This window comes from Notolabrus celidotus, chromosome 4 (assembly GCF_009762535.1).
Source record: "Notolabrus celidotus isolate fNotCel1 chromosome 4, fNotCel1.pri, whole genome shotgun sequence".
Taxonomy (NCBI): domain Eukaryota; kingdom Metazoa; phylum Chordata; class Actinopteri; order Labriformes; family Labridae; genus Notolabrus; species Notolabrus celidotus.
Window position 1 is genome coordinate 29,713,520 of NC_048275.1, and position 24,019 is coordinate 29,737,538.

General features: G+C 41.5%; 1 protein-coding gene across 6 annotated transcripts in view; it reads right to left on the reverse strand.

The window, feature by feature from the left end:
• Positions 1–24,019, reverse strand: part of usp54a (ubiquitin specific peptidase 54a) — an 87,830-nt gene that overhangs the window by 36,656 nt on the left and 27,155 nt on the right. For 5 of the 6 annotated variants that reach the window (XM_034682023.1, XM_034682024.1, XM_034682022.1 and 2 more), the window contains one exon: positions 7,617–8,487. In XM_034682023.1, coding sequence (XP_034537914.1) covers positions 7,617–7,796 — 180 coding nt within the window. In that variant the 5' untranslated portion in view covers positions 7,797–8,487. Of the gene's footprint in view, positions 1–7,616; positions 8,488–24,019 lie in introns of those variants that run through there. The other variant, XM_034682026.1, reaches the window with a different exon arrangement.

A 24,019-nucleotide genomic window follows, 5' to 3' on the forward strand; every position in this document is an offset into this window, starting at 1 on the left:
CAGCCCACACAGAATAGATTCTTGTGTTGGGGTGAAGCAGAAACTCACTGTTATGTAAAGTTCAATGACTCGCTTGAGTGATCATTCAAGTCTCTCTGTGTCTTCTTTACTTTACTGATCTGGTTAGGAACCATGCAGGAACTCTCATTGGTCAACAAAGCTGTCAATCACAACATTGCAACATCTCTTTTTAATATCCAATGACTTGCCCTCTAGTGACCTTTTTAGATATTTACAGATCAGATATTACGTTATTAAACATATCGACTGGGATAATGTGAAAAGAAAACTAAATAATGTTGAGTCATATTTTATCAATCTGTTTGAACATGGTATAGCAACTAAGAAAAACAAATGTCCCATATACAAATATCTAATATCAGACATGTTGGATGGCACTATATTAAAGGTAAATGGGAACTGGAACAGAATAAAAAAATAGGGGGACAATGACTGGGAAAGAGCATGTTTGAGATGTCACAGAGGGATTGGAAGTTAGTTATGGAAAGAGTTTGACTGGAAGGGTAAAATTAGGTTCTTTAGAACTCCACTGATAACTTGGGCCTTCAAGAATAGCTCTGCTAATAAATGCTGTAGGAAGTGTGATATGGTGGGTGACCATACGCATATATTTTGGGACTGCCCAAAAATAAAGATTTTCTGGAGAACTGTTAAAGAGGAGATGGAGAAAATCCTAGAAACAGACATCCCCTTGGACCCTGTATTGTTCCTACTGGAAATATGGCCTGGACACTTGTTTATCATGGATCAGTGTTTTATTCTTCACATTTTGTTGATGACTGCTAAAAAAAAAAAATCACTATAAACTGGATGAAGCGTGTGTTGGTGGAGGAGGTCAGCCAGGTAGTGGGGGACAAGGGCATGCAGGGAATTGTAGGTGAGGAGGGGGAGTTTATAGGAGATGCTGTATTTTACAGGTAGCCAGTGGAGGTGAATGAGAGTGGGGATGATGTGCTGCCAGGGCTTGGTGTGCGTGAGAACCCTGGCAGCTGAGTTGGAGAAGATGGAGAACAGTTACTGGATATTTCAATTAGGACTTATATGATTTATCATTTGGATGTTCATCTCTATAAATCTTACTAGATGGGTTTATTAAGGTCATTTTTTATGTGTGTATGTTAAGACAGGTATGTGTTTGTGGGTATGTATTGTTATGTGTACATGTGAATGGTAGGTTTACCTGTGTATACCCATATGTAAATTGGGATGATTGTGAGTGGCAATGTATGGTTGAAGTGTGCATGTTCCACCCTGTGTGGGTCTGCTTTGCTAATATCATTCTGTGTCGGAAGGGGCCCAACCTCAAGGTGAAGGTGTTCTTCTGTATTTGTAAATTGCCTGCTATTTTGAAACTGTGGCAATAAAGTTAAAACAATATCTCAAATAACTAATTCAGAGTGAACTTGCACATGTTTGGGAAAATGTAACTTCATTTTCTGGTTCGAACCATGTCCAATTTGTTATAATAGAGGACGTGGGCTTGGTGACCTTTACTACAGTCAGTCACCAGGGGAGATCTAATGTGTTCTAAATGATTTAAACATATCTGAGCACCTTCCAAACATCAGCTTCTAACTATTTCGTGACTATTTCAGGACATTTGAGACTTCGGTATCGCATACAGGAGGGGGAGGACTGTTTTCGTATGACTTCACTCAGCACACACATCACCAGGCCACCACTCGCTTGTTCCAGACTATTGCCTTCTGTGTTTACATGCCGGCCGACGTGACCTCTGGTGAACTTTTTACAATGTAAATGGCAGGAAAAGATTAGCATAAAGTTGGATTGATGCGTCTTTCCTCCCTGGACAACCTAGGAATATTTTAGTGTGAAAGGGTCTCTAGTGTGACAGGGAGGGCGTGTCAGCTGTGGAGTATCCAGCTGGGAGCAGGGGCGGCTGCACCCTGGATTTGAATTCATTTTTTAAATATTTAAAGGAGGTGTGATCAAACAATACTGTGCTTAATGTCACAAAAGGCCTTCACTCACACCAGCAACATCCTGCAGCGATACTTAATTGTTGCTACATTAACAACCATGGTCTAAAACAAATGGCTTCAGGAGAGGGAGGACATCAGTCTGACAGACATGACAGTGAGTGCAGTGGGTGCTGTGCAGATGAGTGCTTTATCTTCAGATAAGAGTGAAAGTAAATGTTTGATGGTGGGAGAATGACTCTGCCTCAGGGAACTATCAGCAACACAGAGAATCTCAAGCGTCTTTAATAACCACTCGTTTTTTAAAGTGCCTGGTTAATGAAGTTAAACTGAAGAAATCTGAATCTTGGAAGTTTCGAGTGTAGGATGTTTTTCTGAAACAGCACGAGTCCTCAGCAGCACGGAGGATGAAGAGCATGAAGGTATGTGAACAGCTGAAGGCCTCATCTGCTTGTTACTATGATGTTCTTCCTCTTCAATTTGTCCTCATCACATGTCGAAGCTGCTGAGCCTCCTGATGACTCCCCCAACACGCCACGCCGCCTCCTTTCAGCTCAGCTCTGCTCAGCTGGCCGCAGGCTTACAATCCTTTTGATCGCTTTGGTTTGACGTTAGCCAACAGTGACGAGTGAAGACCAATGGATGGAGGGTAAAGGGCTGATGGAGGGGCCGCTGGGGGTCGGGCTGGTGAAGTTTTTTTACAGTTGGCCGGTGCAGAGGAGTCATGAGGAAGTGAATGTGTTTCTGGTACAGTAAGCTCAGGAGGGATCCAGATCCTGCAGGGCGGCAGACTGATACTTGGGGGCCGAAGTTCACCTCATAGACAAGACTGCAGAATTACAGTCACACAACAAACATGTGTGAGTTGTGTAAGAAAATGAATATCACTTCATTTTAGTGGAACAAGATGAAAGGGTCACTTTGTTCCTTAACAGCTATACATCTATTTTTCATCACTGGAGCTAGTTTGAATGATTTGCCTAAAAACTGTGACTAGAGTGTTGTAAAGGAACGTGTAACAGGAATGTGTAACCGAGCTGTTGTGTAGTGCTATCACTAGAGTGTACTGTTGGGACAATGTTTTCTGGTGTGGCTTAGTTATTGACTCTATTCATGGTGTGTCTCTCTCTCACACTCACTCACACACACACACACACACACACACACACACACACACACACACACACACACACACACACACACACACACACACACACACACACACACACACACACACACACACACACACACACACACACACACACACACACACTGCAGGAGAGACAGACTGAATGATGTGTTTACCTACCACTGCAGTTTAGTGCCCTGTAATAAACTCAGGACCACGGACCAAAACTAAATACAATAATTACCACTTTTAAATCATGTGTGATGTTCTCACAGTGTTTTTGGATACAGTTCACCATAATATCCAGTGTGTCAGATGCACTTTTAATATATTTAATACCTCTTTTTTATTATTTTAAAAAGTGGGCTGTGTTCTATGCAACGGACAAAACAGATTGAGCCAGCAGCACACAACAGAGGTCTTTCAGATCGCCAGATCCTTTTCCATAGCAGAGCCAGACCACGAATCCAGAAATACAAATCGGATTTTCCTTTCAACTTAGGGATGTCAATTTGAAGTATCCTCCATGATCAATCTTTGGAAACATTAACGATCATTATCAATTAATCATGGGATAAAAACATTACGTTTTCTTAATAATGCCAAATTGTTTTTTCCACTGAATCATATGTTCCTCAGCAACACAATGCATTTAACTGACAATATTGAATATGGGTACAAAATGTTTAACACGCTGAATGTCACCATGTAGAGCAGGATCAGAAAAACAATCTCTGCAGACATATCACAGTCCTATCAAGTGAAGGGTCAGACTAATAATTGGAGTTTTGCTGCAACAAGAGAACTGAAGAGAAAAGAACTTCAGACTCACAGTGTCCAGTTTTCTGTTAATCTTTCTTAGAAAAATAAGCATGTGTACATGGTCAGGTGTCAGCCAGGAGCACAACCGGGTCACAATCAGTATGGCAGCAGAAAAGCTCAGACGGCTCTGATGTTGCTGGTCTGCAAACATAGCGTGCCATTAGCATCCCACCAGTCTGTTGGCTCTGTTTCCAGAGATGGGGAAATGTCCTGTTTAAAATTCTCAACCTTCGTGTACTTGCAGTCATTGATGGCAGTTGCGTGTTGCTCCCCTTGAAAAAGCTCTCGTGGAGACCTGGCGCCAGGGCGTAAAATTAACTTTTTACCTCATCTGCGATTGGCTAGTGACCTCCAAAAATTATCGGTCAAATTTAATGTTCGTTGTGTCAACAAGAAATGGGTTTTGCTTCTGTTTATCCTTTGTGTGTTTGTGGTGAAGGCTGCAGCTCATGGTGTGGTGCCGCCATACCGGGTCGTAAGTCAGCCAGGACGGAGGTTGGCCAGTCTCATCAATTTTCCCTTTTTCTTTGAAACGTTGTATGGTGACATGACTCCGTTTAGCTGTCTGTTCCTCTTCTTGATCATCTCCTGCCTTTGTTTATCCTTTTTGTTTGTGGTGGCTTCAAGCTGGGAATGTGTCGCCACATCTTCCTCGAAACGCTCTTCCCACCGTGCTTATCAAGCAAAGGGAATGAATAGAACTCCATTAGCTGACGTCACGCCGTCCCGAAGTACCAAATCACAACACAAGTACAGCGACAGTATGAAAACAAAACCTCACATGCAATACAAAATTTTGCATCAGCCACTGGCGGGTGTGTGTTTTTGTTTTACATGCCAAACAAATTTTTTACCCGCCATTGATGCTTGGCGGTAGTTAATTCTACACCCTGCCTGGCGCACAGGCGCAACCGCCAGCTGAGCGTCTACATCCCTACTTCAAATTTGACTTTGAAGTACCTTCTCCATTAGGAAGTTTTGCAGTTTTCTTCCATTTTCAGGCTCATACCTCACAAATATCAATGTTACGGTATGCTGAGCTCAACTACCATACCAGTAGCAGGATTGCTAAACCCCGTATGATGTATCCAGATATTACTAGAAAGAGCCACACAGCTGTGCAGAAACTTCATGAAGTGCACAACGTAATGGAGATCATCAGACTCCCATAAACGGACTGTGTCTTACATCCTGTGTGTCTTATATTCTACATTATACACAAATACAAACACTTTCATGAAATCCAACCAAGCAGCAACATCGGCTGCGGAAAATGAAGCCTAAAAACTGCAGTTGCTCATGTATCCACTTGAGGCTGGCTCCGGAAGTACCAGAAACCACACACACACACCCATTCATAAAAAAGGCGATCTTTACAGTGGGGATGGACATGTTTCTTCAGAACTTAGCAGTTTAGAGGATATGAAGATTACGAGTTTTGCATTATTACAGGCACTGGCTCCATTTAGACTCTACTGGTAAAGGCAGGTAAAGTAAAGTCGTTCTGTATCCGGCTCCACACTGTTCCTCTGGTAAAATCCGGATATGTTCAGGAGCCCATTGCAGGTGTCAAAAGGGCTTAAAAAGTTCTTCATGACAGGGGATACTGTGATGTTCATTAACTCCAACCTAACTAAAAAGATGAGTGTGCTGTGACCTCTGACCTCTGGCCGTGAGTAATATCATACTGAGCTCACTGCAAGCCTCTGTAAGCTTCAGTTAAATGCTGTAATGAGTGTTTCCTCTTCTGCCTCCGTCTGTCATCTCAGCAGTTCCACCCCTCAGGGTTAATGAGTCAGCCTCCATTTCAAATCTTCTACCAACACCAGTAATTACTGCTCACAGAGACACATAGACACACACACACACTGTCTCAGCTCCTTTTGTTGCGGCTGGCAGGAGAAGACAATGCACACCTCCCCACCTCCTTCCTCAGAAGACGATGAGTCATGAATGAGTGTGATGTGCAGTCTGGGAGATATTGCAGGCTGATCAGCTCCTGAGGCTGCACACGCTCATTACAGGCTCACACAGACACGGAGGGGTTGATCCGATTGGTAGTTTTGTGTGAGTGTGAGATGTATGGTGGAGTCGTCTGTCTGACTGCGGTTCACCAGACAGAGAAGGACTGAAAGACAGTCTGGTCCAAAGGCACTGTGGTGGAACTGCAGTTCAAAGAGCTTTGCGAGGCTCCAGGCTTGTGTCTGCAGAACAGGCCTGCTGACAGTGAAGTCAGTTAAAGAGAGAATCAATGTTATTGTTCACATGAAAGCCTCCTTACACACAGCGTGGTTTTCAGATCATTAGTGTGCACGCTGTTTTTGTCAGGAGTCTGTAGTCATGCTCCGCGTGGCTGATCTTTTGCACAGCTTTGGTTGAAGCTAAATGCTAACATGTTTTGGTCTGGGAGGTTTAATGTGTGCTACAGTATATTCATTTTTTTTGTTAAGTGCAAACGTAAAGTTGATGATTGGATTAAGCTGTCAAAAAACTCCTTGAAGATCCCTTCACTAATGGTTTGAGTTACCCTGTTTCCAAAGAACATACCAAAAAGAGATGTTAAAGAGTAACATGGGTATGTAATATTGGTGCTGTTTAAGAAGCTGTCCTCTGTATTTGAATAATCAGTGGAGAGGAGTAAACACTAAACTTTGTCAGCTGAATCTCTACGAGGGATGTCCCTAAGTGTCAAAATTCAAGGTCGTTTGAACAGAAACTAAGATTACAGCTAACTGACTTGTGTGAAGGTATAAATAAAAATTTGCGATTATTGTGACAGAAATAATCACGGTTTCACAAATTATCCCGATTATTATGCATTTAATTTAGGTTTTGAGGGTCCTTCCTCAGAACATTTAGAGTGACCAACAAGTTATTTGTGTTCTGGAGTTTTCTTATGTACCAGTTTGTTATGAAACTGTCTAAAGTAAGAATTATTTATTTTAAAAGGATTAATGTCTGCTACTTCCTTGATGAATGGCAAATTTCATATTCTGGAAGATTTTAAGTGTCATGATTCACATGTCAGTCTCAACATGAACCCTCAGTGCATATCATAAACATGGAGCCAAATAATCCTCAGAGGTTTTCCGAAAATTCTCATCCTGCAGTAGTCAAACCCATCACTTGAGAAAAAGTAAATAAAAGCTGTATTGGCAATCTCCCTTTTCTGACATGTACTAGGTGGCATTAAAACAATTACAATGAAAAGATAATTAATGTAGTTTCTGTTGGTCTTGTTTAATTTTGTAGATCACAAAAAGGAATCAGTATTAGTTTCAGTCGGTTTTAGAAACAGCTGGAACACCTGAGCTTTAAAAAAATGTAAAAAGTTAAAAAGAGGAACAAAAAAGCAGTTTCATGTCAAGAATGAATTTTTCTTTGAGATTCTTCAGGAGGCTTACGGAGCTGAATACCAAGCTGCCACTCCATCAAGTAATCTGAATAATATCTACAGATAGTTGACTTCTGAATTATATCCCTGTTTGCAGACATTGTTTGTATGAAGCTTAATATTCTTCTCGTCTCCACAACATGAAGGAGTCTCATGCTCAGCAGATACGTTCGGCAACAGGTACACTGACTGTTAGAGGTCAGGTCATGTAAACAGCTCAACCCACAGAGATCAACGGTCACAGAGACAGGTGGTGTAGGTGTGTGTGTGAAGAATAAGGAGTGACAGTGTGTGTGTTTTGGTGTGTTACCTGCAGGGCGCTGTTCAGGAAGCAGCTGTTCTGTCCCGGCTCGTTGCTCAGCCCTTTACTGGGAGCGATGGACGTCATGGTCCGAGGTGTCAACATCCCTACACCACCGACACCGCCGCTGCCGCCACCAGCTCCGCTTCCAACGACGCCTGACGCAAAGTAGTTCCTCTTCCACGACATAATCCCCTCTTTCTCACGCTCTCTCTCCCTCCCTCTTTCGTCCCTCGGGTCTCTCAGCCTCACTCCCTCCAGGAGTCAGCTAGCTGTCGTCCGTTCTCGTATTGAAGGAGACAGAGCCATTTCCTCCAGCACAGAGGAGGATGAAAGTCAAAAGGTGAAGAAGACCCCCAACAGAGGATTGAAAAATACTGAGAAAGTTTCAACTGAATAGAAGTAGCTGTTACCCAAACTGTTAAAGCAGGAAGCAGAGAACAGAAAAGTGTTTTAAGATCACACTTGATAGTCTTAACTCGCTAAAAATTCATTGTAATTTAAAAAATCTGAAGAAATGCTCTAGAATATCCCAGGTTTTAGTCTCAGAATTTCCAGAAAGGTGGTCTCAACAATTAAAAAATCATTAATGCAAAATGTCAAAAAATGTCTGCATTATATTCCAAGACTGAGCAGACTAATCCCTCCTGTGTCCACGTGATGCAGGTGCGACGACCTTTGCCTTCCTTTCACACACATACACGTGCAGCCGAGCTGTGTCTGCACCTCGTTCTCCTCCTCTTCATCATCACTGCCATCCCACAGTAAAAACCAGCAAACAGCAGAGGTCTCCACACGAACAGGCCAACGGGGGGGGCCACAGCTCAGAGGTCAGAGGCTGGCAGGAACCATTTCAGCTCAGCAGTCGTTCAGGATGGAGCTGCAGGAGAAGAGAGACAAAGTTTAGGTGGGCTTCTATATGTCAGGGTTTTTTTTTCTGATCATACATTTAAACTCTGTTGCATCTTCTTCGAGGCACAGAGCGGTTCTGATTGAGTTCATTACACACTTGCACACATGCCAAATACTTCTTCACTATACTGTTTAACATTTTTATATTCATTATGGAAAAAGACTGACAGAAAACAACAATAATCTAATACATACATTCATCTGACAACATTTATTCTATATCACACTTGATAGCACCTCATTTTGCTGGTAATTTTACTAATCAATTTACATGAAATGGACCCAGAGGAGCTCAAAACAAATCACCAAGAGATTCAAAAGTACCCACAGGTGTGAGGACAACAAACAGGAAAAGACTGCAAATGTTGGGGTAGTTGTCATGTGTCACTTTAAGTGCAGGCTTCTTCTTTTAATGAGGGATGGAGAAGGCTGTCATCTGTCAGTACCAAGAGCCAAACTGTCTCATGATCCCTCCATGCCTGGACCCAAAGCAGCAGCAGCAGCAGCAAACTAATGGGTGTATAAATAATTATGAGGATGTTAACTTTTTTTAATGTACGTTTTTACTAAAATGGACATTTGTCAGTTTGATCTGATGAGTTTTAATTCCTTATTCTGCTTTCTAAAAGCTTTTACAGTTTTTTGAGGAAACTGAATTCAGTGCTCACAAGACTTCAGGTTTTTGGGATGTTTGGGAGCTCTGATCCCAGCCTGACACAAGATCTGCAGCAAGCACTTTACAGTGGTCATGATCGGAGAACATTTCATCTTCACCCGGAGCACAATCTGATTCATTTGAAAACAAAGATTTTGGTATTAGGATGCTTTGAAAGGCTCGTAAGAAACTCCGGATATGAAATGAGAAGAGTGAATTCCAGACAGACGGAGTGATACTGAACGTTTCTCAGAAAAGCAGCACAGATAATAACTGCATTTAAGGCCTTAAATCTCCTCTAAGACCTCACTTTGAGATAATTTCAGGTTTCTGCAGACAGCTGAGTGACTCAAGCAAACACAAAACTGCAATCACACTAAGAGACAGACTGAAGCATTTACAGTCTGTCCTTTCCTTTCCTCTTGTTCACTTCCTTTCTGTCTCTATCTGGTTTATTATTGCCCTTTTTTTTGTCCTGACAAACCTCTCTGGGTTTTTTAACAATCAACACAACACAATGATATTATTTGAAAAAAATCACTAACGGACAGTCGAACACACACAGTCTCAAAGAAGAGAAAATCATACTGTAAAGTTTGCCTGACTGGTTGAAAACCAAAACATCTCAAAATATGAGGCGTGTTCAGAGGTTTGTCAGGATTCCTTTAAAAAAAAAAGGATTTAAAGAGTGGGAAAAAATATAATTCAGTCCATACATTTATAATGATTAGATCATTACAATTTGTTATTCATTTGTGTTTAATAATAAAAAATATTCAACAATAATAACTTATACTTATAACTTATACTATTACTTATATGCCAATATTAAAAGTTTATGTATTTTCTGCCATTGAACTAAATGATAAACCAAAGTGTGTGAAGGGTGCCATTGAATTAAAGGATTATTTTTCAGTGGCACAAAAACATGAGAAGTGTGAACATAAGTTAAGCCTGGTTTAGTACTTCTGCATAGGATCAACGGCATAGCCTACCCCGAAGGTCTGTGTAGCCCCTGCACCTACGCAGAGGCCTACACACGTAGCTCCAAAATTTAACTATGCGCTGAATCGACACGGACCGCAAGCACTGTGATTGGTCTGCTAGGTGGCATTGTTTTTTTCCTAAATTTACAGCACCTCCGGAATCGCCGTACATCGGCTGTGCATTTCATCTCCTCTGACCTGTCCTCTCTATTCTTCCCTGTTATCAGGGTTAACCCTCAAGTGTTTCGGCAGAGTATTGCTACGCATCACGGACACATTGACGCACAAGTATGTAGTGCTTATTTCCGTGTCAGCCACTGCTACATAGGGTCAACGTAGAAGTATAAATCAGGCTGTAGAGTCCAAGTGGCCAGTGATGAGGACTCAAAGGTCGACTAAAAAAGGTCTGTACAGAAACAATCCAAGGAGAAGAGTGAGTCAAACACACCAAACTTTTCCACAGCACACCAAGCCTTGTGATCAAACAAAACCAGTTGCCAACATGAAGCTATTATTGCTGAGTAACATTCACCCATCCTTCCTCCACAATGCTTATCGCCTTTGAGGACGGAGGGGGCTGCAGCCGGCCCAGCTGCAAGTGGGCAAGGGGCAAGGTATGACCTGGACTGGTCGCCAGGGATCAAACAACCCAAAACACTCACACCTACGGAAAACTGGAGTCACTAATAAACTTAGCTAGCATGTATGGATGTGGGAGGAAGCTGGAGTGCCTGGAGGGAACAATGCATCTATGGGGGGGAACATGCAAACTCCACACGGACAGGCTTACTGCAAGGCAACAGCACTAACCACAGCACCACCATGCAGCCTGAAAATCTGACTCTTTTCACAGGTGAACAGCTGAACTGGAGATGCTTGGACTCTTGCATCTCCTGCTAGAGATAATGTTTGTTATAAATTGACACTTTGCAAATAAAGATGAACTGTAGTCCAGCTTTCTGACAAAAAAATTGTATTTTACATCATATCATAGTTCAGTTTACTTGATCCAAGGAAAAGTTCAAAACAAGATTATTTAAAAAGCAAGGCAAGAGGGAGTTCAGCTGCTGTGTGTGCTGTGAAATGTGTGTACGTAAATGCACTCTAAGATCAGGGGTGGGTCACTCCAGGGAGTGGTTGTTTACTACAGGAGGGATCAGCTGACAGGATCCCACACACACACACACACACACACACACACACACACACACACACACACACACACACACACACGCACACACTAAGTCTATCAATAGACAGTATTTAGCTGCAGTTTATCATTCCCTGACTCAGATGATCCAGGCAGTAAAAGTTGCCTGACCTCAGATCTACAACATTTGCTTAGGTCTGTAAACAAACAAAGGCTCATCAGGCTTAAATCTACAGCACTGCAACCATCAGAATGGCCCATGGTCCGTTGAGCGATTGTTATGAAATACAAACACATTTACAAAGGTTTAAGACACACTTATCCTTGACCTTTCAATTTGAGGCTTTAAAACAAAAACAACAACAACAAAGTGAAAGCAGAACACCTTCGGTGAGAACTCCCACGATGCCGAGCAAACATTCACAGAAGTCAAACAGTTTCTGCTTTTCAAAATGTTATGTTTAAAGCTTTCAGAAGTTTTTTTTTATTTAAGCTCTGGGATTTTGCCTCATTTTAGCTCCACAGTAAATAAGTAAGTATTCATAAATGAATCAACAGCCCCCACATGAGTCAGGCAATAACAAAGAGAGTCAGAAGGAAGACCGTTATGTCAGTCAGGTCTGTGTGCCCTTATGTCATGGCTGTCCGTGTCAGCACTGTCCCGTCTCCAGCGACAGGGAGGTAAAGTGGCGGTCAGAGCAGAGTGAGGTGACGAGGGATTAGCCTGATCAGACTGTGTCTGTCTACACGGGATTAGACTGTCTGTGTGTGGGTGTCTGTGTGTGTGGGTGTGTGTGTGTGTGTGTGTGTTGAGCTCGAGGAATGATGAATGGTAGACGGAGGTAAACACCACACTACACTGTCCCAGAAGACAAGACATCATCTCACATCTCACATTCTCTTTGTTCAAATTTTAATGAGTTTAGTTTGTTGATGTTTGTTTATTCTCTTTAAGCCAAAAAACAACAACAAATCAATCACTTAGGATTGGATTAGAGCCTACCCCAAAACTTGTAATGTCTTGTTGTAATAATCATTGGAAGGACCAGTGGGCACTTTTTTTCTGTTGATTGGATGTCCATCAGTTTATAGATTGATCCGCAGTTTCCCTCCTCTCCAAAGCGAACAGGTCCAGAGATTAAACGTCAAGCTGTGGCTAACTTCAGCTCATCTCAGTTCTGTGATTTAATGAATTCACATCCAGTCTTAAAACCCTTTGTCTAGTTACTTAAAACAGCAAACAGCATGAATGCTCAAAGTAGTGACACTGGTGAGATGTCCAACTGTAAGAAAGAAGCCTGAGTGACTCTTAAACTAATCTTAGTTAAACATGCGCCTTTAACTGTGTGAGACACAAACAAATGCAAATGTTACCCTGTGTGTCTCTAAAGAGTCTGACTGCAGATTTCTTCTTGTTAATCCATTTTAGATAAAACCAAAGCTGTCATACTTTGGTCACAAGATTTACTCAAGGTGCATTTTTTATTTCACCACGTTCTCTCGGCGCTGTGTCTGGATTTAATATAAAAATGTTTCCAGCTCAACATTTTGAGTGTGATGACCCATTAGCTCAGATCAGTGCCAGGATTTCTCTGATGGACACCAACTACTGGACTTTCATTTCAGCCGTGAAGCACCTATCCACCTGTCTCGTTTTAGAGGCAGTTTCCCTTCATCAAGCAGGTCACATGTCGGTGGAAATCTGGATTACAACAGCCCAAAATAAACTGGTTTGCAGACGAAAAAAGATTTTGACAATAAATGTTCATCAATGACCTTTTTTTCCATAGACTGTATGAATAATGGACGTAGTATCTATGACGTCACCCATCTGTTTCTAAAGCGCTGTTTTGCAGCTAATCATGGGCAGGAGCCATATTTGAAATGCTGAAGTCAGCCTAACTGCTGTCAGTAAAGAGGCGGGCTTTGAGCCTCCTAGACAAAACCTACAGTGTTCCCACATATCAATCAAGTCAGTCATGTCCTTAAATGGGCAAAACTTATCATAATCTTAATATCTTCTGAACTGTTGAGAAATTAGCTCTTTGGACCAAAGCAGTTTTTTGAACCAAGCTGTAAACATCTTTATTAAAGCTGCAAAGATTGTCTTTTTTGAATTAGTGTGCATGTGGTTTCAGATGTTTCTGCGGATGTTCAATGAACTGCAGTTTGTAACACTTGCGCATTGGCTTCATATTTTAAGAGCGGAGGTTGCCGCTTGGTCTCCACCTGCAGTGCAACAAATGTTGTTTGAGTGTTGTCTCAAGTTGACCTTTCAAACCTGCTGTCTGAAGGCTGCACCAACAACAACAGACTTAAAGACCCAAATCATTACAATTGAGATTGTATGATTGAATTCTCAAATGAAAAAACTCAAACTTCATTTCCCCCGCCATACTAACTTCTTATTTATATCGGAATAAAAAAATTAAATATTGGCATACCAGTTTTATGTAATGTTGATGAGCCCTAGTCTGCATGTGTGTGGTTTTTTTATGGGGGGGGGGGGGGGGGGGCTCGATTACAAATAATTGCCAAATAGATGCCAGTGATTATTGAATAGTGTTTTGTCTTGGAAGGCCTATCCCTAGTGTTTATTTTGTTACTTATCTTATAAGTGTGCCTTGGTTACAAATCAGCCAGCATAAATTCTGTTCTGATTCGTTTTAAATTGACTTTTTAAAAAACATTGCACCATTTTTGGTCAGCTAAAGAATCAATATACCAGTCCTCCTAATTTTAAAGATTGTTAATGCTCTCCTCACCCTGCTAGTCCAGGTCTCAGCAGGAACTGTACTGCTGTGCGCATTTCTCACTGCACAGTACGGGGCAAGTTCAACACTTTGTTTTATTAAACATCTGATATTCAGTGAGTCATAATGTCTAAGTAAGGCAAAAGAGTTGTTGCTTAAATCCTTAAAATATGATTAAATAGTCATTAAGCACAAGCCTGTTATACTCGCTGTCACTGAGTAAAAGCTCTTTATTCATCTCTGAAGAGAGAGAGTTTTTATATCAGAGGACCCAATGTGAGAAGCTTTGAGAACAGCTTAATGGAGACAAAACGTCTGGCTGACATTTATGAAGCATGGAGAAGCTGTTTCCAGCCGCTATCACATCTCAGCAGAGAGGGGGGGAAATCTGCCTTCTAAAACGGCTCCTCCTGAATGATTACAGCTTTTTATATCCCACAGAAACACATCAGGGTCCCAGGGTCCAAAAAACACCAGCAAAATGTTAATTAAAAAGAAGAGAAGTGTCAAATTAAGAACAAGTGAGAGGCGGTTTAGGAGTTTATGGAGCCTGTAGGATTAGAGAAAAGGACCTTTGATAAAGCTCTGGTGACATTCAAACTGAAGAACTGGGATGAGTATAAAGCCCAAAAACATGACTGATGTCCTGCTTAGAAAATGATTCTGTAATATGGATGGGACTTTTAACTCTTATTGAGCCTCTTTAAAGGACTGAGATTTCATCAATTCCACCATTAATTATTTTCTATTATTTGGTGGAAAGACGAGAGACTTCTCTTCTGTTTTAACAGAACTGGTGTTGCATGGCTGCTGTGAGAGGAGGATGACTGATGCAGCAGCTGTAGTTAGCAACATTTTTGCATGTGCTCTCCCATGGAGGTTGTTTCCCCTGGCAAGAAATGATATGTAACACATAATTGCATTTCCGTTCCCCAAATGAATCCAACCATGAGGGCAACTTATAATTAAACAAAAACTCAGTCTCTTTCTGCTTCAACACTACATTACATTTCTGTTAATCAGCTGTTAGCCAGGGGTTTCCGTCCCAGCATGAGCCCCATGAAGGTTTACATATTACAGTCATGTGACACAGACAGACAGAAACTAAACTTGAAAATGGTTCTTCTTGAGCCCTGTACTGAACTTACTTGTGGGTAAATCAGATGGTTTATGTTCATCACAGTGCTCCAGACATTCACCATGAAATCACAAATTGCTTTGTTTCTCCTGACTAAAAGCTAAACATTCAGGCTACCCAGAACAGCTAACAACCCCAACTTATGATAGGCAAACATCCCTTGAAACCAGCTCATATCAGTTTCTGCCTGATGATGGCGACTGTATTGCTTCAAGAGTCCAGATGGTATTTAGATATTTCAGTTGAAAAAAGGTTTTTAAATTGTGATTACTTTAACTGAGTCAGGGAGTTTTATGCAACATTACCACCAAGTTCCCAACGTGAGCTTGTTAAAAGCCACAAGTCAGGCCAAAGCCAACAGGACATAAGCAATCATCTCCTCTGTGCTAGCAACAACCAACTTTTCAGGGTACAGGGTGTAGCCAGGCCAAGACTTCTTTTCCATCGCTTCACCTTTTTTTCAGTTCAACTTAATAAGTGAGAATAAAGTTAGTGTTGAGAGACTACAACTGTGTATAACTCGCTGTGCTTGCAAGAAGTACGTTTTTGTAGACATGAGTTTCAGTGAAGTTGTCATTTGAAGACTTCAGATGATTTCCAAGCTTGTATTGAGGCAGAGTGTGTTTCACCACTTTTCCTCTGAATGCTGACCATTGACTGTATAAATAATGGACGTCGTATCCGTGACGTCACCCATCTGTTGCGCTGTTTTAAAGCTAATTAGAAATGCTGAATTCAACCTAACTTTGTCAGAGCTAGTGTCAGGTAAAGAGGCGGGCTTTGAGCCTCCTAGCCAACAGCTATGTGTTCCTGTATGTCAGTCAAGTCAGTCATGTCCTTATTTCAGCCAAAACTCTTAATCTTAATATCTTCTGAACCATCACATTAGAAAAAAAATCACCCTCGCACAGCTTTTCAGACTGAGCTGCTTTTTGTACCAGGCTGTAAACATGTTTATTTCTGCTGTAAAGGTCGTCTTTTTTGGATGTGTATGTGGTCCTGCACCTCTAATCCCTAAATAGAGATAGGTCCAAAGTCAGGTGATGTGATTGCCTTTTGCTTAAACTGTTCTATAGCATTATGTTTCTCCATATAAAAACACATCCTTCATTTTTAAAGAGGACTGTGTTCAACCTTTAAAGCACCGGACTATTAATCTCACTACACAAAATGAGGTTTGTAGGGCTAAACTCTGTCAGTGCCCTGTGAACACAGCTGCAGTCTGCAGAGACATTCCCAGGAGGAGATTTTAAACTGACAGAAAACTGTATTTAAACCTGCTTTACATAAAATGAAGAAAAAATGTAAGTAAAATGAGACCCAGCGGACATCAGCAAACTTGGACAGAAGACTAACCAATCAGAGAGTAAGGATTAGTTCAGCTGGTTAGAGGTCATTTCCTGTCCTGGAGAGCACTGAGGCTGATTTGGTGTAAAATTGGTTATATAACAAAATGGCAGTCTGTTGCAGAGGCTTCACACACACACACACGCACACGCACACACACACACACACACACACACACACACACACACATTCACACACAACAGCGCTATAATCGCCTCTAATTCACCAGGCTGGCTCGTTGCCAGCTGCATGCAGCCGCTCAGCAGGGCCAACAGGTTGGCTGCCAGGAGATACTACTGGGAACACTGGGAACACTGGCAACACAGGCAGCACTGGGATGGAGCCAGCAGAGGCAGGGACATGCAGCAGCTGAGATTAAGGCTATAGGGGGTGTGTATTGATCTCATGAAGTCTGGCTTGTCAGGTGACTTCACAGCTGCCAGCCTGGATACATGTTCAGCAGATTTGCGGTTCCTCCTCAGTTAAATGACGCCACAAAGACATCACTAATGTGGAGTCACATTATTGTGTCATTGATTGTAGAGCTGTAAGTATGTTGGCATTTTACAGCTGGGACATCATGTGATCCTGTTCAGGTCTCTCACACACTGTGCTGGCTCACGGTTATTAAGTTACTGAGCTTTTTTTATGACTTCATCATGAAAGGTGGGAGAGAAGGGAGCGACATGCACCAAAGGTCACCACCCAGATTCACCGGGACACCTTGAGGGGAGATTTAGAGAGACCAATGAAGTCACAAGACACAGATTACACATGTCTTTGTGGTCAAGACCATTAGGTTTTAAATGCCCCAAACTCAATCCATTCAACTTGATCACTTCTCAGCTGCATCTTGAGGGGAATGTATGGTGGCGTTCAGTGTTGAAAATCTAAGTTGTTGTAAGCTGCCGATTGATTTAGAGAAACATCAAATCAAGTACAGAGCTGAACAGACGATCAAAATTCATCCTGAGAAAGCTGTATAAAGAAAACTGTCTGAAAGGGCTGGTGCTGAGAGAAAGCCCTTGAAGAAGATGAATGCAAAATGTGGTCAAGAACTAGCAGACTATGATCACATCGTATATCCTCAGCTGACTCAAAAAGTTCAATCTAAAGTATTTCAAAAGGAAGTGTGGAAGGTACCACAGGTAGTTTCTTGTCCAAGCGGCAATCTTCGGTCTTAAATTATGGAGCCCCTACCTAAGTGCTAAAACTGCAGTTCATCAAGCGTCCACTGGAGGCTGGCTGCAGAAACACTGGACACATCATACATACCCATTAAAAGAAGACAATCTTGACAGCAATAATAAACATGTTTACTGCCTGGTTCAAAAAATGGTTTAGGTCTGAATAGCTCATTTCTCTATCGGCTCACACTGTACGGGGGGAAATTTTTATGACTCGATATTTTCAAAGATTTTAAACTTACGAGATTTGCCCAAATAAGGACATGACTGACTTGATTGACAGACACCCTGTAACTGTTAGCGAAAAGGCTAAAGGCTCACCTCTTTACCTCACACTAGCTCGGACCGAGTTAGGTTGTGTTCAGTTTTTCCAATACGGCACCCGCCGACGATTGGCTTCACAACAGCGCTCAGGAACGGATGGGTGACCTTACAGATACTACGACCATTCTTCATACAGTCTATGGTCTCTTGTCCTTGTCCTTCAGGGATCTCACCTCCAGTTTGAATTTGAGGCTTTCTGCTCTAAATCCCGGCTTCCAATCTACACTCAGGTAACCATGGTGACATCACTTCAACTCAGTATTCATCACAAGCCAATTTCAACACAACAGAAGTATTAACAGAGTGCAATCTGCAGCAGGAGGGCAAAAAAAGGCCATAGAGGCTGAAAGGCATCTGTGCTGTCCCTCTGAGATCATTGTAATTAGCTGAGCTTTTATCAAGGCAGAGAGAGTTTGTATTTTCTGAGTAAGGCAAAAGGCACAAGACTGCTCACAGGCAATCCGGTTGCCCCTCTAATGTATCAAAGGGACGTCTGACTGTAAGTCACACCCCCACTCACTGTTGAAAACAGAAGGTAACAGCAGCTTGAGCTGGACCGTGCGTTTAGTTGACTGAACAATTAAATGTCACCACCCTGGCAAGTTGGCACCAGATTAAAAAGTCAGTTAAAGGAGTGGGCGTGTTTGACATAGTTTCCCCACAGACTCTGTGATCCCCTGTTAAGCTGTGTAAGCTAAATTGTGCTAAAGTTTGACTTTTCCGAGTGTGTTCTTGTGTTCTGCCCTTTGGATGAGTTGCCAAGTCAGGATTCAAAGTTCTGCTGAAACGACAAGGAAATTAGTTGTTTTGGAACCATGTCTGTCATTGAAGCTAGAAAGTTATAAATCAGACACTGTTGCTGCTCATACAACAACAAAAACAATCCTTCTGGTGCTGTTCACATTTTAAACTCATCCTGGGTATTCTGCAACTAGATCTTTCTGCCTTTGACAGCTTAAAAAAAATTTATGCAGATTTTACTGGGATCATTTTGTCGTCCTTTTTCTATTGTATTTCGAATATACAGTCCTGCCTTTTTGATTAAATTTTGCTAAATGTAGCAACATGAAGAAACATCAACTTAAGTTTTGGTACACTTAACAAACAAAAAAAGGTAGTTTCCTCCAGCCCAAACTGGTGTTGTGAATATCTTGGGTGCTTGCAGAATTGGTCCAAATGAACAAAATAATCAATTTATTACAAGAAAAGAAGCAAAAACTCAAAGTTGTATTTTTTATTGTATGTTCTGAAAAATAACTTAATTGATTCAGGTCTAAATCAGCAACTCCACTGATGTTGAGTTGTTGTTTTTCAGCAGGACACCTTTTTTTTTTTTTTTTTTTTTTTACAATCATGGAAGCATAAATTACTAAATCAAATGTGCAAGATGGAGACTGAGGGGGACAACACTCAATAACATGAGGTGAGGTTGATAGTGCCAGAAAGAAAAGTTAGAGCGGTAGAACAACAACTGTAAGGTAGAAAAATAAGTCTGAATATGCGCTACAAGATCAAATCATTTTATTAAAGTGTGTTTCCTGAGGACATGACTGAAGTTAAATCTGTGCGTGTCAGTTTTTTCCTGAAACTCTGGGGAGAATCACTCAGTGAAATGTTCTCTAAGATGCTTTCTGGGCACAGGAGCCGAAGCTGCTCTCGCTGCTGACCTCGTTGGCAACCATTCTAGGGGAAGATTTGGGGCCTAATGACTAAAAGAAGGGCTCATGAATATACAGCCGTCCTTCAGAGCCACAACGGCACCAAAATAACTTGCAGAATTTGGGAATGTGGAGCACTTCAATCACTTAATTCCACCCAGTGAAAAGAGGAATTAGCTTCTTGTCGTCTCCCTCTGAGACCCTCAGACGAGTCGACGGCTCGAGCTGCTGGTTTCAGTCAAGGACACTTCAGTTTTGAGCTGGAGAGTCGGGGCTCAGAGTGCAGACTGGTGCACGCAAAGAGGCAGTCTGGTTCCTCACACCAAGAGGATGGACTCTGACTCAGGCTGAGAAAACATCCTCACTGATACACAGACAGGTTTGTGTGGGGAGATCATCTGAATCTTACACCAAGTCAACTTTTATTCATTAAGCGATCAGTGTGTGTACACGCATGTTTTATTCACTTGTTCTGAGGTTTTTTCAATTCACATTCATGTTCTGTCAAAATGTGAGCTTGTATTTTATTAATAGAAATATGTATGCTTGTACTTTGAATTCAGTTGTTTGTATTGTGGTTTTGTTGAGTGGTTTTTTTGTCTGGATTACTGGACAGAAACAATGTCAACCTGTGAGATAATAAAGTGGATCTGGATCAAAGTCCTAATATCTTTTCTTGTAGGGATGTCCTGATCAACTTTTTTGGCCCCCGATCCGATTTTTAAATATTGAATATGTCCCGATCCGTTACTTGTGTTTGCCTAGATAATAGTTGCAAAAGAAAGAGTTCAGCTGCACAATGTTTTTCTTCCTCCAACAAAAATAAGTAATTAAATCAATAACTAAAATATGTCTTATGTTTATTCCATTCAACTTAATCCAGCTAGCATTGTTGTAAAACTCATAATCTGTATAAGCTCTGCTGTATGAGACCCACCAAACTGGTGTGCATGCATTGCAGTAAATCCAAGGCTGCTCTGAACGCAACACTGATTCAGACGATGCGTGATTCACAATGGAAGCATCCGGCTGCGAGACGGAGAAGGTAAATATTGAGGAATGACAGTGAGATCGAAACACACACGGTTGCGTGCCACTAGCTATGGAGCGACAAGGTTGCCAATGCTAATATAACAGACTGTCCTGTGTTTGGTTTATGTGTTCGCCTTTTTGAACCACATGTCCCTGGAGAGTTACCGTAGGGTGCGGAGAGCATACTTTTTTCTGTGATGTGTCCGGCTCAAATGCCGATCACCGATCCATTAAAAAACGATAGTTGAGATCAGGACAATCCCTATTTTCTAGTTCTTTTTATTAAATTGAAATGATCAGGTGACAGTACCTGTGAAAGCCTCACTCTGAACTGACATCAGATATAATTTGCATTTGACCAACTACCACTGTTTTAGATGTGATACGCTGTCATTAAGGACAGAGAAATCATGTTATCATTTAGCCACACTGATGAGGCTGCCTGCACTGTCTGCTACTATTACTAGTTTACTTTTTTTTAAATCAGCCTTGTGAGCGCAGGTATCAACAAATGCAGGGTATTTGAAAATGTCATTAACCGGTCTATCTCTAATCAGCAACGTATCATTCTCAGGATAGAATGAGCCACAACGTGCAACAGCTGCTCAGTACTGTTTGTGTTGTGTTCAAATCACCTTGTGAGGTAGATCTAGCTGTTGTGCATTCATCCATCCACCAAACCCTGACCCTGTGACCGTATGACTTGTACTCTGATATTAACAACACACTGCCTGTAGACAAACAGAAGTCTGAGGGGCAATCTGACCTCTGCTGGCCTGGTTTCTTTTCCCAGCATCACTCTGTGAGAGCATCGCTACGTTTAAACAAACCCCGCTGACACAACAACTGCCTGCAGTGTCCAGTTTACTGCATGACAAAAAAACAACATATCTGACCACAACTCAATGTAAACTACTGCTTTCTCAACTCTTTGTTGATCATTTCTCAAATGTTGGGAAACTAATTATTTCAAGTTGTTTAAATTCAGACAAACAATGGTTTTATGTTGCTAACCTGCTCAGGGTTATGTTACACCACTTTTACTACAGGCTTTACCCAAGAGAAGTATTCAGGTCTGATGGCCAGTCTGTTTGGTCCAGGAGCCTCATGGGTCGTTTCAAAAACATAACAATATGATGTGTGCTTTCCACAATCTAAAAGTTTGAAAAAAGTAAGCTGATCATTCTTACAGCCTTTAATGCCAGGGTCACTGTAACAACAAAATAGATCTCAAAAAAGGATCACAAAGTTTTTACCATGCAGAGGACACATGGGGAAATAAATAAATCTACAGTGTATTCCTGTTTACTGATGATGCTTAAAAGGCTCCCATTGCATTGAAGGGAACTGTAAAGCAGCTGAGTTTGTGACATCAGATGTAACGTTAAAATGGAAGGGGACGTCTGATGACGTGCTTAGTGCACAGATGCAACAAATGCATTTTATTACACAGCTGTATTCAGTACTTGATTTTGATTGGTAATTAAATACCAAAATTTCAAACAAACACTCTGCTATTTTTTGATAGTTGCTATGAAGAACAGACTCCGTAGAGATACAGCTATATTCACAGAAAATATAAAAGCACAGAAAGAAGACCTGAAAATCTGACGCTCAGTTTGTTGTGGGGAAAAAAGCAAGAAATCTCCAAAGCTGAAGATGCCTGTTGGAGTAAGCCTGTTAATGGAACAGAGTATGAGATAAGGCTTTGCTCAAGGACTGATACATGGAGAAGAAAATGTCACAGACACTGATAGCGATGAGGCAGAAGAACGTAATCAGGGGCTGCGCTGATTCATGCTCACTCTGTTCAGTTTAATGGCCAGAAACCCAGGCCCAATGACGCAGGACAATGTAGTAGTAGAGGATCCCCCCCAAGGTGAGACAAGAACCCTCTGCTTCATGACGAGATCTTGTCTCACCTCAGCTGCTCTAAGTGTTCTCTATACACTATCCCTAACATACTGTACATTTCTAAGTTATTCTCATTAGACAATGGTGAAACAAAAGTATTCACTGTCCCAACTCAAAAACTCATGTCACTGACTTAATTCACTCAAGGTTAGCCATCTGTTTTACTTGACAACATGAGACACATGTAAGCTAATACAAGAGTTTGGTGTGGCCCTGAACAGCCAACTCTGATTAGACTGAAAACTTCAGAGTCGGGTACAGACCTAGCTTAGAGAAAACTGTTGGAGGAAGCCAAACAACTGCTTATCAGTCAGCTGGAAGTCACCTATCTCTTTCTGAGGCACTGTTTTCAAGTCAATCACGGCGGGAGCCATATTGGAAATGCTGAAGTCAACCTAACTTCTGTTGAGCTAGTGTGAGGTAAAGAGGCGGGCCTTTATCTTTGCCAACAGCGTTCACAGCGTTACAGTGTTCCCACCTGTCAGTCAAGTCAGCTGTGCTGTCTCATTGTGGAAAACTCGTAATCTTAATATCTTCGACATTGCTGTTATGAAAAAATTCCCCCCTCTGTGTGCCGATCCAGAAATGAGCTAGACTACACTTGTTTTTGTCCCAGGCTGTAAACATGTTTATGTCTGCTGTAAAGATCGTTTTGTTTTTTTATTGGTGTGTATGTGGTTCCGGTACTTCCAGAGCCAGCCTCAAGTGGACACTTGAGAAACTGCAGTTTTAACACTTCCGCATTGGCTTCAATTCTCACTGCCGGAGGTTACCGCTTGGCTACAAGCTATCAATTTTACAAAATATATTCTTTAAAAGGAAGAACATGAGGTAAATATTACATGATAATAAAATTACAAGAATTGACTTAAAATAATGTGTGAATGTTAATGTGTCCATATAAAAAAAATCTTTTTATTTTGACAAGTCAAGTCTTTGAGATCAGGAACAGATATTTTGTGTTTCAGTGTCTCGTAAATATCTTCTTTCAGAAGTGTGAAATTGTTGTAGTGACCACGACAGGTTAGCACAGTGTAACTATATCGATGGACAACATGATGGAGCTGCCTTGACTCATTATTCAAAATGTCGTTTTAAACTTACCCTACTATTTCAGTAACTCCCCCATCCTAACGTTCCCAGACTTTTTTTTTCCAGGTTGTAAAAACCAGGAGAGACTTTCAGTTGTTTCTCCTCCATTACATCCCCTGTTGTGAATGTATTGTTCTAATTTTCACCCCCCTCACATTCCTCACAGAGGCAGCAGCTTCCATCGGCTGAGTGAATAAACAGTAAATCATGCAGACTGGGAGGAGCTCCTCTTCCTCTTCTTTCAACACATTATTTTCCCATGAA